At 43.6% G+C, this 15,118-nt stretch overlaps 1 protein-coding gene across 1 annotated transcript; it reads left to right on the top strand.

Annotated features, from left to right (window-relative positions):
• The first annotated feature begins 8,895 nt into the window (after positions 1–8,895).
• On the top strand, positions 8,896–9,882 carry KLF14 (KLF transcription factor 14). Its single transcript, XM_054564042.1, has one exon. It carries the CDS (start codon positions 8,896–8,898, stop codon positions 9,880–9,882), a length of 987 nt encoding a protein of 328 aa, XP_054420017.1.
• The last annotated feature ends 5,236 nt before the right edge of the window (positions 9,883–15,118 follow it).

Genomic DNA, 15,118 nt, shown 5'->3' with positions numbered 1-15,118 from the left:
ATAAAATCTTTAAAAAGTAGATTTTATAGTTTAATACAAACTATTAGTTTAAAAAAAAAGATATCTTATTATAATTGTACTAAAAAGTATTTGACAAATAATTTGAGAAATTCTACCAAGAGCTAGAAATCCTGTCCTCCAGGAACATACATATGAAAACATACAGCTCCCTTGTCTCAGAATAAAGTGTGCATCCTTGCAGTTGCTGGCCTGAAATCCTCGGAGTCCGCCGTGAGTCCTCGCCTTCCCTTCTGCCCTGCGTGCCGCGCACCAGCCGGCAGCCATCCCTCACTGTGCCTGCAAGAGACGTCCCGACTCCGACCACCTCTCACCACTCTCATGGCCACCACAAGGGCCCAAAGCGGTTTCATTCTCTGAAAAGTCATTCAGATCACGCCGCTGCTCCAAACGCTCCCTAACACTTCCCGCCTCACTCTGCGGTGGTGGACAAGGCCCTCCGGGCCGGCCTCCCACTGGCCCAGACCGCGCCCTTACCTTCTCTTTCCCTTCATTCGCTCCGCTCTAGCCTCGTGTGGGCAGAACAGTGGCTCACCGAAGACGCCCGCACCCTGACACCCAGGACTAATGAGGACGTTACGTTATTACAGTGGCCAGAAGATGCTGGTGGCTTGGATGAGGGTATTAGCAGGGAGAATGAGAGAAGTGAATGGTCAAGGTATACTTTATGTTCTTACTATTTTTTAAAGATATACTTTAAAGGTAGACTTAACCAACCATGAAGAAGAATTAAATGTGGGGACCGAGGGAGAAGGAGCTATCAAGAGTGACACCCAGTTTCCTGGCTGGAGCAGCAGACAGCATGAAAGCGCTGTTCACTGAGATAGAGAGAGTGCAGGGAGAGTAGGCTTGGGGCTAACCGCCACGAATACCGCTCCTGCACACCCTCAGCCTGAGGTATCTGTGGCACATCGCAGGGAGGGTGGGAAGTGACCCCGCAGCCAGATGGGTGCAAGCCTACCTGCCTCTCTGGAAAATGGGTCTGGTGAAAAGCTTCTCATTTCATAAGCTGTTCGTACAGTGGTGTACCGAAGCCATGGAAATGTTACAGATCACCTAGAGACCGTGGGTAGAACTCAGAGAAGAGGGTATTGTATAGAATTCTGTAGAACTTTACATTTTAAAGATTTCGTTTATGTATTTTCAGAGAGAGGGAAAGAGAGGGAAAAAAGAGTAGGGGAGAAACAATGATGGGCGCCTCTTGCAAGTCCCTGACCAGGGACCTGGCCTGCAACCCAGGCACGTGCTCTGGCTGAGAATCGAACCTGCAACCTTTTGAGCTGCAGGCCAGCACTCAGTACACTGAGCCACACCAGCCAGGGCAAACTTTATATTTTAAAGGTTAAAGAAGGAAAAATGAGCAATTAAGACTGAGGAGGAACAATCAGAAAGAAAGGAAAAATCCTCAAAGAATGTAGAATTTCAGAAGCCAAAGAAAGGGACTGTTTCAGGGATTACTCAACTGCTTTGAGAGTGCTAGTGACTGGGGGGTTGGATTTAGCAACATGGTCGATATTGACTTTTTTTTCTTTTGAAGAAATTTGGGGGGTAAAATATACATAACAAAATTTACCATTTTACACATTTTTTAGGTGTACCTTTCAGTGGCATTAAGTACAGCCACAGGGTTGTGCATCAATGTTGATCTTAACAAGAAGAATTTCTGTAGCAAATTGAGAGCTACGTATTGGAGCAATTTTAATGATGCATGGGGGTAAGAAAGTGGTACCAGAGAATGCAGAATATGTTCAGCTCTTGAGAAACTGGGCTTCGAGCGGGAATATGGCTATGTGTCAGTGGCTAGAGGACAATGCAGAGCCCAGAGAAATAGAGAGGTGTTTTTTAAGTATTGGAGATATTAGTCCATTATTGAATGTAGACTCAGGTTATTCTACAGAGAAGGAGAGGTAGGAGGTATGTTATGGATTGTGTACCCCGAGAAAGCGCAAAATCATGGAGCTGGAACTCATGAGGACGCACTGGCCTTTGCCAAAAGCTGGGAGAGAGACTGGCACAGAGGCAAACAGGTTCAATGTCTATTTGAGACTGGTAATCATGAATGAATAGCGATACTAATCTGTCAGTTTATATTTCTATTCATTTGTTCTATATATATTTATAGAATGCCCGCTACATGCCTCCTTTGAACCACTTGTGACCAAAAGAATGGACAGGTCAGCTTCTCAGGGTCTTCAGGAACACCTCTTTGACGTGGCTCTGAAAGCTTTTGGATGGGCTTGGGGGAGAGGTTATTTCTGTAGCATTTGTTTCAAGGCCACAGTATACACTACAGTGAGGAATTACCCGTATTCTACTTTCCATTCCAAGCAATCCCCCCATTACACTTCCAGAGCCGATTCCTGAGGGATTATGCACCCCTTGCACTGGTTACAGAATAGCTCATGTGATAGGATACCAGCTGTACAGAGACTCCAAAGTCTTCTCATTGCCTTGAGCTACCGAAGCCCTGACCATTGTCCAGTGAATCCCTTGATCCCAAGAAATAATAAACAGTAAGAAAACTCGCCTCTCTTTCTGGAGAAACTACCTACATACAAGGCCTCTTCGCAACTTCCTCCAGCTCTGCGTCCCTGCCAGAGAAATCTCTCAGGGGACTCTTCACGGAGTGAGGCTGGGTGTCTTCCACTGGAACAGGGACAGCTCCTTCCACAACCTCCAGACCCGTGCTAGTGTTCCAGCCTCAAGCCCCTCCTGCACGTTGCTTTTTCAAAATCCAAGAGGATCCTCTAGACAATTTGCAGTATCAGCACCATGTCCACAAATTAAGAAAAACATGAGCAAAATCCTACACTGCAATATAAACTCCATGAGATAATGTAATTCCAGCTGCCTAGAAGAATGCTTGGGGTATAGAAAGCCATGGGTGGGAATTGGTTGAAAGAATGAAATATTTAGAACCATGTGCCCACACTATGGCAGAACACTTATTCACAAAGTGATGTTTCCAGATCCTAATAACATTGTTTCGAAATTGCTTGTGTTTCTTGGTACCATGCACCTTAAACCTCCTTTACTTCAGGAAGAGCTTTCCTTAGACAATCATCTACACAGAAGTAAATATTACCTTTTTCTGCACTGTTGATGGGAAGGATCCCATCATCCGGAGAAAACACCCCTCTGAAAATTCAGCGTTTAAGAAATCACGGTGGAATTACAAAGTATTTGGAACTGAATGACAATAAAAGCATTATTTTGAAAACTTGTGGGATACAGAAAAGCAAGGGGAACATCTCTTCAAAATGAATTTATAGCCCTAAATTATATTTTTTTAAAATAAAAAGGACTGGAAACTAATGTGGTAAGTATTTAACTTGAAAAGTTTTTTTTTTAAATGAATAAACTTTCAACTCAACAAAAGTATAAGAGATTAATACAAATAAATACAGAAATTAAACATATATGTTTAAAAAGAAACAGATAGGATCTACAAAAGCTCATATTTAAAAAGGCTATAGACAAATTGCTGTTAAAACAAAAAAGACAAAATAGCTAATTCACACATATATAATATCAAGAATGAAAAGATCTAACTGTAGATATTGTAGAGAATTTCTAAATAATAAGAGAATGCTATGAACCATATACCAAAAGTTTAAAGGCTTAAATATAATACTTTTTAAAGAAAAATGTCAATTACCAAAATTGGCTCAAAAAATACAAAACCCAAATAAACTAATAGTCATGAGAGAAACTGAATTTAATTTTCCAAATATGATGATTTCACAGATGATATTTACCAACATTAAGGAACAAAAAATACCTGCCTCATATAAATTGTCACAGAAAATTTTAAAAGGGGAATTTCCAAATGCATTTTATGAGGGTGGCATACCATTCAAAAAGCGGGGGCAGCCTCAGAGGAGGGAGGAGGGAAAATTGGTGGAAGAAATATCAGTAACTTAAGACGATGCAGGAGATACCATCTTACTGGGAGGAAGTAGCAATGATTTGAAACAATTTCTGATGAAAGTAAAAAGAGGAAAGTGCCAAAGCCTGACTTCATTTGATCATCAAGAAGACAAGAATCGTGAAACGACGACACTGAAATTATTAAAGATTTTGCTTATCCTGGTTCAATCATCAATCATCAATTCAAATGGTGGCTGCAACCGAGAAACGAAAAGAAGGCTGAGACCCTTCTGGGTGAGAATTAAGAAAGATCATCAAGAGCAAAGAAATGTCACTGGAGACCAGGGCTAAGATCAGTCACACCCTTGTATTCCCAATTACTATGCACAGATGAGAAAGCTGAACAGTGAAGAGGCTGATAAGAAAAAAAAAATGGATTCATTTCAGATATGGTCTTGGAGGGGAGCTCTACAGATAGTCTGGGCCACCAGAAAAACAAACCTGAAACATCGCTGGAGGGAAAAATGACAAAACTGAAGCTGTTCTTCTTTGGGCATATCATGGGAAGGCAGGGGAAATAGAAGGCAGCAGGAACAGAGGAGGACCAAATAGGAGATGGACTGACTGCATACAGGAAGCCACAGGCGCGCGCCTACAGGAGGCGCGCAGGGCTGGTGAGGACAGGACGCTGTGGACGTCCCTCGTTCCTGGGCGGCCAGGGCACATAACAACAACAATAACCTTGATACGAAACATGGACAAAAACAGTGCAAGGAAAGAAAATTATAAGCCAATATCACTTATGAACCTAGATGCTAAAATTAGAAAGCATTCACAAACTGCATGAAGCAGTGTATTAAAAATAAAAGTACATACGGCAAAACAAGGTTTATCTCAGAATCCAAGGGTAAGTCCACATTAGAAAAAATCTATCAAAATCACCCGTTATGTTACCATACTGAAGAAAAAACCTATAATCATCCCAATAGTTTTAGAAAAAAAGCACTTAATTAAATTCAGTTTTCATTTCATGGTTTTAAAATATTCCTACTTTAAACGCAACTGTGATAGAAGGGAACTACTTAATCTGAAAAAGATTTCTATAAATAATCATAAATAGTGACAACACATTAGAAACATTCTCAAAGCACTAGAAATAGGGAAACAATGCTTGTTCTCCCCATTAATATCTGATGCTCTATTGGAGGTCCCAGCCCATTCACTGGGATGAGAAAGGGGAAAAGTATCCAGAGTGTTATTTACACATAGTATGATTATCTACATGAAAATACAAGAGAATCTGCAAATAAAACTACTTCATAAGAAGGTTCAGCATGTTAGCTAAAACAAGATTACTCCAAAATCAATAAATTTCCAAACAGCAGTGATAACCAATTAAAAACTTGAAAAAACTCCAACTTACAAGAGCAGCAAAAACTGTAAGGTACCTAGGAATAAACCTAACTAAGAGGTACGAGTGTTTCATAAACAAATCATAAAATGTTATCAAAGGACATGAAGAAAGCAGAATAACATTAATGTATTGGACAACTCAATTTTATAAAGATGTCACATCTCCCAAAATTTAACCTATACATTTCACTCAGCAACATACCAAAAAAGGTTTTCAATGGAAGTTGACAAGCTGATGCTAGAGTTAGCATGGAAGAGCAGATGCTCAAAAACAGCCTGCACAATTTTAAAAATGAACAAAGGGGGGAAATGACCTTCCAGATATGAAGACTTATTATAAAGCCACAATAATTAAAACAGTGTGGTATTGGCGCAGAATTGGTTTGATCAGTGGAAAAGGGCAAAAAAGTAGGAACATGTCCATGAATATATGGAAATTTAGTTTACAGCCACAGCGGCATTACACATTAATGGGGGAATGAAAAACTGTTGGGCTAATCAGTCCAGAACAATAGTTTTCCACGTGGGGGAGAGGGGAGTAAAATTAAATTCCTACTTTACACCATAGAAAAAAAAATAAGTCCCAGATGGATCAACTTTACAAGTGGAGAAAATAAAACTTTACAATGTTAAGGGGGTGGGGCGGGGGGGGGAACATAGGAAGCTCTCTTCATGCATCAGGTATGGAGGCTTTTTGTTTTTTGTTTTTTGTTTTTAAGTAAGGCACACAAATGACATTAACTATGAAGAAATCAATGAATATGATCACATTTAAAATTTTCTATAGTACAAAAGGTATCAAAAGCAGTTAAAAGAGGAGTCATAGACTGAGACAATAGGTTTATAGGCACGAACTCCTACAAATTAAGAGGAACAAAGGTGAAAGTATTTATAGTCACTGGAAAAATGGGTGACTGCAAAAAAACAAATCACAGCCTCAGAAACCTTAATAGCCAATAAAATCCTCAACTGCACTGACAGTGAGGGAGATTCAAATAAAACAACGAAATACTGGGTCTTTAACAAATCAAATTGTCAGAAATACAGAAAATCTGAATCTAGAAACTATTGAAAGTCACGTGAGGGAAACAACTCTCATATTCTGCTGATGGGTGTGTAAATTTGAAAACCATTTGGCAGCCTCTAATAAGACTGAAAATGTATGTGCAGGCTAGCAATTCCCCATCTAGGCTCCCCAAAGAGAAATCCTCCCACATGTGCATGGAGCACATGTACACATATGTTCATTCTAGCAATGCCCATGGTACCAAAATATTGGTATCATGGTATCAGCCGCTTAAATATTCACCAATAGGGGAATGAATAAACACGGCACATTCACAGGCATGGCTTTACAATATAGCAATTAGAATGAATGAATTGGATGTGTATTTATCACCATGGAGAGAAAGAATAGAAACATGCCATGAAGAAAAAAAAAGTCACAATAGGTACAGTTTAACAACACACATGTACATTTAAAAAAATCAAAGCAACGTTCGATGTTTTTATGGGTTCATTTGTTGCAAAACCCAGGTTGTAAAGTTGCATACCAAATTCATGATAGTGTTTGCTTTTGGAGAAAAGGGTGGAGAATGGTTTTGGAGAGGAGTACAAAGGGATTTTAATTTTATCAGTAATGTTAAATAGCCAATTTTTAAAATAGACCTGAAGCAGATATGGTAAAATGTTAACATTTACCAATTTTATGAGATTAGGTAAGCGGTGCTTGTGATAGCCTCTCTGCATTTTAAAATATCTTCCCATTTTTCTAAATAATAAAATTAAAAACAGCTAGCAAAGAATTCTATCTCTGACAGACTTTTAATTTGTAGATTGAGAGTTAACTGTCTAAATTTTTGAAGCAAGCAACTTTACAATAATTCTCTGTTTTAGAATGGAATCTCTACAGAAGTAATAAAGCTGACAATATTATAAAACTACTGAAATGAATAGATTCTATAGTTATCAGTATGGATAGTTCTCAAAATCATACTGAGAGGGAAAAGTAAGTTGCAAAATGGTGTGTACACTACTGTACCATTTATAAAGAAAATTTTAAGTACATAAGCATAGATATATGTTTACATAAAAATATATAGGCAATTAGGTAATGAAAGTATAATAACAAATGCTGGAAGAGTGCACACATTATAACACTGGTTACCTAGGGAAGTGAGGAGGGAGAAAGGTGAATGGAACTGGGGAGGGGAATAAAGTGACATTCAACTCTGTCATCTTTAATATAAATAAAAACCTGAAGCAAATATGACAAATATATCACATTTGATTATTCTAGGAAGTACATATATAAAGGTATGTCATTCTGGATGTATATGTATTTTTAATTTTCAAAAGAAAAAGCACTGAAGAATTACAAACAAAATGCACATAATTCAGTATATCAGTAAAGCTTGTGTACATCAAAAACCCTGCTATGACCATTTTTAGAAATCATCCTGTTTGCTTTTCTATGTTTTCCATTTTTTAAATATCAAACGAGGGAAAAAATGAAAGCAGTAAAGAAATATACAAATATATATACCTAGAAAACCTCCACAATCCCAAAACAGCATCTGAGCAATTCTATATCACTTGCTGCATTTTCTTATTTTTAATTTTTGTCAAAAGAAAAATAAAAGATGTTGTCTAATTAGAAACGTGACTTTCTATTATTAAAATTGTGGGAGTCCATTTTAATGTGTTTATCTCGCTACTAGTCTATAATTTATATTTCAGCGTGGAAATTTGTTCGCAAGCCCGTGACAGGTTAATGCAGTTTAAGCATGCATTTTTCTTTCGTTGGTTGACTAGTTAAATCGTTATTCAAAGGATTTTAAGTTTCAATTTCAACCATGAGAGAGGAGGATTCTTTGCTTTTTCAAGGTTAAAAATGTTTCTGATTCAAAACGCTATTAATTAATGGCTACGTAGTGGATCTATTTAGGGAATTGGTACCGACCCGGGATTAACAGTGGAACTGTTAAATGAGAAAACTTTTTTTGATGCAGACTTAGGGAGATTTTAAATTTGGTCTGACAGCGGTGGACAGAAGTGAAATGCAATTCCAGCCCGCTTAACTAACGATCGTCATTATGAATCGAAAGACAGGTCAGGTATTAACATTTTTTTTTCCTTAAAAAAATAAAAAAACTTTCTCGGACTCCGCCGGACACCCAGCTGGCGGAGGACCAGCGGGCGAGGGGGGGCGAAGCCGGCAGGCTGCCCAGAAGTTACGATCGGAGAGTTTTCTCTTTATTAAAATTACCTGGCTCGCCAGCAGAGGCAAGAACGCGAAGACAAGATAATTTCTTAGGCTGTTAACAAGGACTTAGGCCGGTGGGCCGCGCGTTCCGAGGGGGTGTCCTGCGGACCGGGGCGGGTCCCGCCGCCCCCGCGGGCTCCGGTGCGTCAGGGGCGCGTCAAGCGGGGCGGGCTCCGCGCGGGCGGCGGCAGCAGCGGCGGGCGGCGGGCGGCGCGCACCGGGCCTCCTGCTTCTCGCTCCGAGGCTGCGGGACGGACGCTCCCGAGAACTCTCTCGCTCGCGGCCGGCTGCGCTCGGACCGCGCTCGCCGGCGGCCCGGCGGTGCCAGCATGTCAGCCGCCGTGGCGTGTCTGGACTACTTCGCCGCCGAGTGCTTGGTGTCCATGTCCGCGGGCGCCGTGGTTCACCGCCGCCCGCAGGACCCCGAGGGCGCGGGCGGAGCCGCAGGCTCGGAGGTGGGTGCGGCGGCGCCGCCGGAGTCCGCTCTGCCGGGTCCGGGGCCACCGGGGCCCGCGTCGGTCCCCCTGCTTTCCCAGGTCCCCGCCCCCAGCCCTGGCGCGGGCGGCGCCGCGCCCCACCTGCTGGCTGCAAGCGTCTTGGCTGACTTGCGCGGCGGCTCTGGGGAGGGCTTCGGGGAGAACTCGGGGGAAGCTCTGCGCGCCTCGTCCGGCTCCTCCGGCCCGAGCCCGTGCTCCGCGCCGACCCTGTGCTCAGAGCCGGCCCTGGCCTCCAGCGCCGCCGAAGTCTCCTGGCCCGCGCACTCGTCTGGCGCGCTCGAGGTGCCCGGCGCGCCTGCCGTCTCCGGAGCGCCTGCCGTCCCGGGTGGCGTGTCTGGCGTGGCCCCTGGCGTGGGTCACGCCCCTGCAACGGGTCCAGGCCCCCGTCGGAGGCCAGTCACGCCTGCTGCCAAGCGCCACCGCTGCCCCTTCCCGGGCTGCAACAAAGCCTATTACAAGTCGTCGCATCTGAAGTCCCACCAGCGCACCCACACGGGCGAGCGCCCTTTCTCCTGCGACTGGCTCGACTGCGACAAGAAGTTCACGCGCTCCGACGAGCTGGCCCGCCACTACAGGACGCACACGGGCGAGAAGCGCTTCTCCTGCCCCCTCTGCCCCAAGCAGTTCTCCCGGAGCGACCACTTGACCAAGCATGCCCGTCGCCACCCAGCCTATCATCCCGACATGATCGAGTACCGGGGGCGCCGCCGCACGCCCCGCGTCCACGCGCAACCCTCCAGCCTGGTGGACAGCTCCGGCTCCGTCCCCGGCCAGGCGCCCAGCCTTACCGCCAGCCTGTCTGACAGTCATTGCTGCTAGTCGTCCCCCAAGGACGATCCCCCAGGCCGTTGTCCCTGCCTTCTCTCTGCCCATCCCTCTTTCCCAATGTCGGTAGAGCAAGGCACAGACTGGTTCCTGCGCTCCGAGGGTGCGTCCAGGCAGGCTTTTTGGACGCTGGGGAGGGACTGGGGGCCCGAAACTGCAGGAATTCTTACAAAACGAAAATCGTCCTAAAAGGGGGAGGGTTGCCTCAGGACAGCCCCCAGGAACTGGTGAGAAGGGATGAACCCCAGTACTCTCCAGAGTCCTGAAGATTATCCCTTCCCTGGAAGAAGAGATGTGAAACTGGAATTCTCAGGTGCCTGAGGAGCTGCCAGTCTCAAAGGACTCTGGTGTCTTACCCACCCACCAGGGCGGACCTTGAAGAGGGTATCAGGGGTGGCAGTCTTGGAAATGTCCAGGACTGGATTGGTGAGAGGCCTTTGGAAACAGAAATGATTTCTATTTCTGTAAACAGCAATGTTTACTAATTTATTTTTAGTATCTTTTAAACAGGGATCCCAGGTTGATGGGAGGTTGAAGTTCTCCACTCCCCAATAGCCCCAGCTACCTCTGCTAGGAGAGGCCATGTAAGAGTCCATGTGGATGTATGGCTGGGAGGTGCTTCTTGGTGTCTGGGGAACGGCGCGAGTCTGCTCTGCAGGTCCTGTTGCATGGCTTGGAACCGCACTTGCGTGGTAGCCTTTCTTCCCATTTGGATTCCTACATGGGGAGGTTAACTTCTTGGCTCACTCTCACAATGAGATTGACTTAAAAATTTGGAAACAACCGTAAAAGACCAGAAATAAAGGGATGGTCCAGGCGAGTTTCCCCCTTCACCCAGAGGGTGAACCCAAGTGACTTTGGGTGAGATAGGTCCAAAACAACATTCAGGGAAATAGGGCATGTGGTTCCAGCTGCCCACTAAAAGTAATCTCAGGTGTGGTAGATTCTGTTCATGTCTTAATGGCTAACTAGGGGATTATTTCTTTTGGGATCTGTGCATTTTTGTTTCAGCAACAGGTGAGTTGGTGGTTTGAGGAGGGTAAGGTGAGAGTGGCTTCTTCCAAAGAGTTGGCTGCCCTGGGTTTGGGGAAGGAAGAGCCAGGTGAAAGCTATTATCAAATAAAAGGACCCTTCTCCCCTGCCCTTGGAGTCCCTCCAAGTTATACCCTCAGGACCCCTCTCCCCTAGTGCAGGACTTGAGCATCAACAGTATTTATTTTTTTCTATATGTATCTCCGCTGCTATGGATGAAATTGTCGGCCACTTTGCTTATGTATGTGTGAATGTGTATACGTGTGACCCTTTCATTAGAGATGGGGCCAAAAGGCATTTCCTGCTCCGGTAAGGCTCTCTTTGGCCCCTCCTGAGTATCTTGTAATAGTCTGTCAATCACGCTTGTGGAGGATGCCATAATCTCAAAGAACTATAACAGGCATCTAGTTGAACAAAATGCTTTCCGCTCTTTTGCAGATGAAGACACTGAAGCCTAGATAAGCTCAAAGTCACGTGCTAAATTGCTGGCAAAAGCCATGACTAGAACTTAGGTACCTGGCTTTCTAAGTGACTCCCCCACGCTTGATTGTCCCACCTGCTTTCTCTCTAGGTCCTTAGTCAAAGGATGCCACTTGCCCTTCCTGCCATCAGAATCCCCTCCCTATTCTCTGTCACTTCTATGTTCCTTCATATGATTGGTCCCCGCTGAATCCTTTGCCTGTTGTGTTTAATCTGAAAGCCCTTTTCTTAGCAGGTTGAGTCCATTTCCTCCTTCCACATCATGTGGACTGAAAGTGGACATGACTCTTTGGCACTTTGGGAGAGATTGATTGTATCTGTTGACCTGGTAAATTAATTTTCAATGCCAATCCTATTCTTTTCTGATTCTGGGTATTCTAGCTTCCTCAAGAGAGTGAGTGATGTGAACCTGACATTGGGCCTCTACTAAGTGCTCCTGTGCTGTGTGAGGGAAGAGTGCTTAGGAAGGGCCCAAAGGGTACAGCCTGTGTCCCTGAAAAGGTTCATTGTTTCCTGATGTGGACTAAGTAGGGTAGGTGGGTCTCTCCCTGAGTTACAGATGGGAAGAGGAGGCTGCCAGTTGTGGCGGTGGGAAGAGTCTTGCCTTTGCTTTGTCTCCTCAGCTGGAACTGGATAGGAAGGGCACTCCGGGCCCCCGTGAGGACTGTGATTTTGCCTTTCAGTAGAAGATCTACCGTTGGGTAGGTGGACCAATGAAGCTAACAGGAGAGAGACTCCCACTGACCGTTCTGGATTCGGGCTCAAAAAACTTTGGCTTTTTCAATCACCGTTTGATAAATAACTTTTCATTCTCAAGCTCCCAAGTAGTGTCCTTTTTTGGGTTTTTCTACTTTGGGGACTTTTGTCTGGGGATGGCTTCTCACAATCTAAATGCGGGATGTCTATCTACAGCCATACTGCCCTGAATGCGCCCAATCTCTTGCAAATGCGGCATGTCTTTCAGCGACTCCTCCTTGGACTTGAGGTGATGGAGAGGAAACACCCAGAAGACTAGAGTAGCCACATAATAGACGCAAGACTTGCAGGCTGGTCCTTCTTACTCTTGGGTATTGCTATTACCCTTTTTACTCCAGCAGCCAAACAGTTCTTGCAGAGCAATTATTAGCGAAGTGCCCTGGAAGGGGTTTCCTAGTTTCATTGGTGTTCCCATTGCTTCTTTTTGTTAATCAGATAGAGCTCAGTGAATGGGCGTATCTGGGGATTGGTTGGCATCAGCCTGAAACTCTGGCCCATTACCCTACCCCTGCCATCCTGAGTTCTAATGTAGTAATGATCTACTAACAAAACCTATTAATAACACTCTTCCTGATATCTGGGTTGGGAGCTGGGAATGAATTTGAGGTCATACCTAGGGTGTGGAAGAATTGGTTCCCCTACCCCTCCTGGGACAGGGTAAAAAGTATGGGCCTTTCCCCCACCCATGGAGACAAGAATCTGCCATTTGTCCTTATTTCCCATTTCTTCTCCAAGTAGGGAATGATAATGGAATATCACTCTTGACCTCTGTCTCTAGCTCTTACTCACTTCTCCCAAGGGGAGCCTGTGTTCTCTGATGGAGACATAGGAGAGAGAGTCATTGTGTGTACACACACACACACACACACACACAGCTCTCTTCTCTCTTCTGCACACCCTGCCTGTATTGTATGCATTCCATTCAGATCCAGTTTTCATATGTACCTGCTGAGGCCCAGGGCTGCCTTCCAGAGGAGGGTGTGAAGAGCACCTCTCTGTCTCCACTTTTGGAGCAGCCACGCCCCTTTGAAGCTCTCCAGGTAAGTGTTTTCTTTGTATGTTCTCCTTTGGGTGGGTCATCCCAATACCAGGAATTGGGAGGGGTGGGAGAGGTAGTGGAGGGATGGTATTAGCCCAATTTTGTCCATAGATACAGATTCATCAGTGAAATATTGTATGTTGATACTCATTTTACTGATTCCTCTACCTATTACTCAGCTGACTGAGGACTTAGAGGGGAAAGGAATGTGAGTAATTGTCTCTCTTAAGCCCCAACACATACAAATATGCATTGGCTGTTAAATCTTGAGGAAATAGGCACTCTGACTAGAATTATGAGACCAAGATAAGATGTGTGGAGATGGGACATCTGGTATACCAGGACACAGGGCTTTTGTGTGTTAGTCATCTTAAGCCTTTTAGTCCTTTGACCTTTCCAAGTGATAGCATCTTATGGTAGCTAGTGTCCATAGGCAAGTTAATATTTTTTTAGAGGTACTGGAATAGGGCTTTGCGAAAATAGGCTTCATAGGCCAGTCTTGGTTCATATAGATTTAGTTGAGACAGGCTTGCTGCAGAAGAGAAAGGTGTTTGTGAATAGGAAAATTTGTGCTTTATTCTGAGCCAGAATTGCAGACGAGGGCTTTTAAGGTGTAATGGCACAAGTTTCATGTGTATTTCAAAACATGAGTTTGGGAGACTCTAGCCCTTCTATTATGCTGGGGATGAACAGGTAGCATTAGATAATCTCACCCAGTTGGCTTCCTTTTACCCTCATTTGAATTGCATCCTTTTATAGGGCCAATAAGAGACCCATGGGAGGGGCTAAGTTCTTTAATTCACATGGGGTATATCCAGAGTCACCTGTTTATGTTCTAAGTTGGTGCCAGACATATTGACTATACGAGATGTGCCAATGGAATTTTAGGTACTCAAGCTGTGTGTTCAATTACAGAAGAATGGTAGATTTTAATCGTAAATAGAAAAGAGAAATGCAAATGTTTGTTATGTCAGGGTTTGAGGTAGAGAGAAGCAATATACTATTATAATCCCAAAAGCTAGGAAGAGTGTTGAAAAGAGTATGGATTCTTCTCTCCCTAGGAATCAGGTCTATTCAGGAAATCAAGCAGAAGGCATATTTGTTCCAAATTTATATATATATTTAGATTTTGAAGTCAAAATGGAAACAATGGCAAGGTAAAAAAAAAAAGGAAAGAAGACAGGCTAATTAAGCTAGAGGAAGAGAAGGATCTCTAGAGGAAAGGTTGTATTCTTAAAGGACAGAATTGAAAATAAAAATAGAAAAATAAAAAAGACCAGGAGCCAACCAACCTTAAAGATGAGATTATAAAAGAGGGTGGTAGTGTAGCCATTACAAAGTTAAAGGCCATGTTGAAACCCAAAGAGATAGAGCAGCAGAATGAGAGCAAGCTCTCATATGGAAAACAAATGCCCATCTTCACCAGGGACCTCAGATCCAAGGAAATACTGAGAGGTACCTACTTAAATATTCATAGAACACAATGGGAAACCATCCCTCTACCAATGAGATAGGTAAATTAGAAGGTTACAAAAAATGTAGGTGTACCTCAACATTTTACCTTAGTCTCAGTGATATAACCATTGTAAATGGGAATACAAATATGGCTTGGAGAATGTACAGAGCTATGTTTCTAAAGGAGAGCATAAGATAGATGAGACATGTGAAATATATCAGGGTAATTAATCAAACTAATAGAAGTTAGGAAGAAAGTATTATCATCTCTACTGGTTCCAAAATAAGTCCAGATGCTCCTCCACTTACAGCGAGGTCACATCCCAATAAACCCATCATAACTTGAAAATATTATAAGTCAAAAAATCAGTAATACACCCAACCTACCAAACATCATAGCTTAGCCCAGCCTAACTTACGTTTTCTAGGAACACTTAAATTAACCTAGAGTTCAGTAAAATCATCTAA

This window comes from Pteronotus mesoamericanus, unplaced genomic scaffold (assembly GCF_021234165.1).
Source record: "Pteronotus mesoamericanus isolate MK-2021 breed Mesoamerican mustached bat unplaced genomic scaffold, CSHL_Meso_final scaffold_85, whole genome shotgun sequence".
NCBI lineage: Eukaryota > Metazoa > Chordata > Mammalia > Chiroptera > Mormoopidae > Pteronotus > Pteronotus mesoamericanus.
Note: the sequence above shows the minus strand (reverse complement) of the source record. Positions and strands in the feature narration are given on the sequence as shown.

What these genes read in the sequence shown, in the direction of transcription:
- KLF14 (XM_054564042.1), top strand. Translation starts at nt 8,896, where the DNA reads ATGTCAGCCGCCGTGGCGTGTCTGGACTACTTCGCCGCCGAGTGCTTG.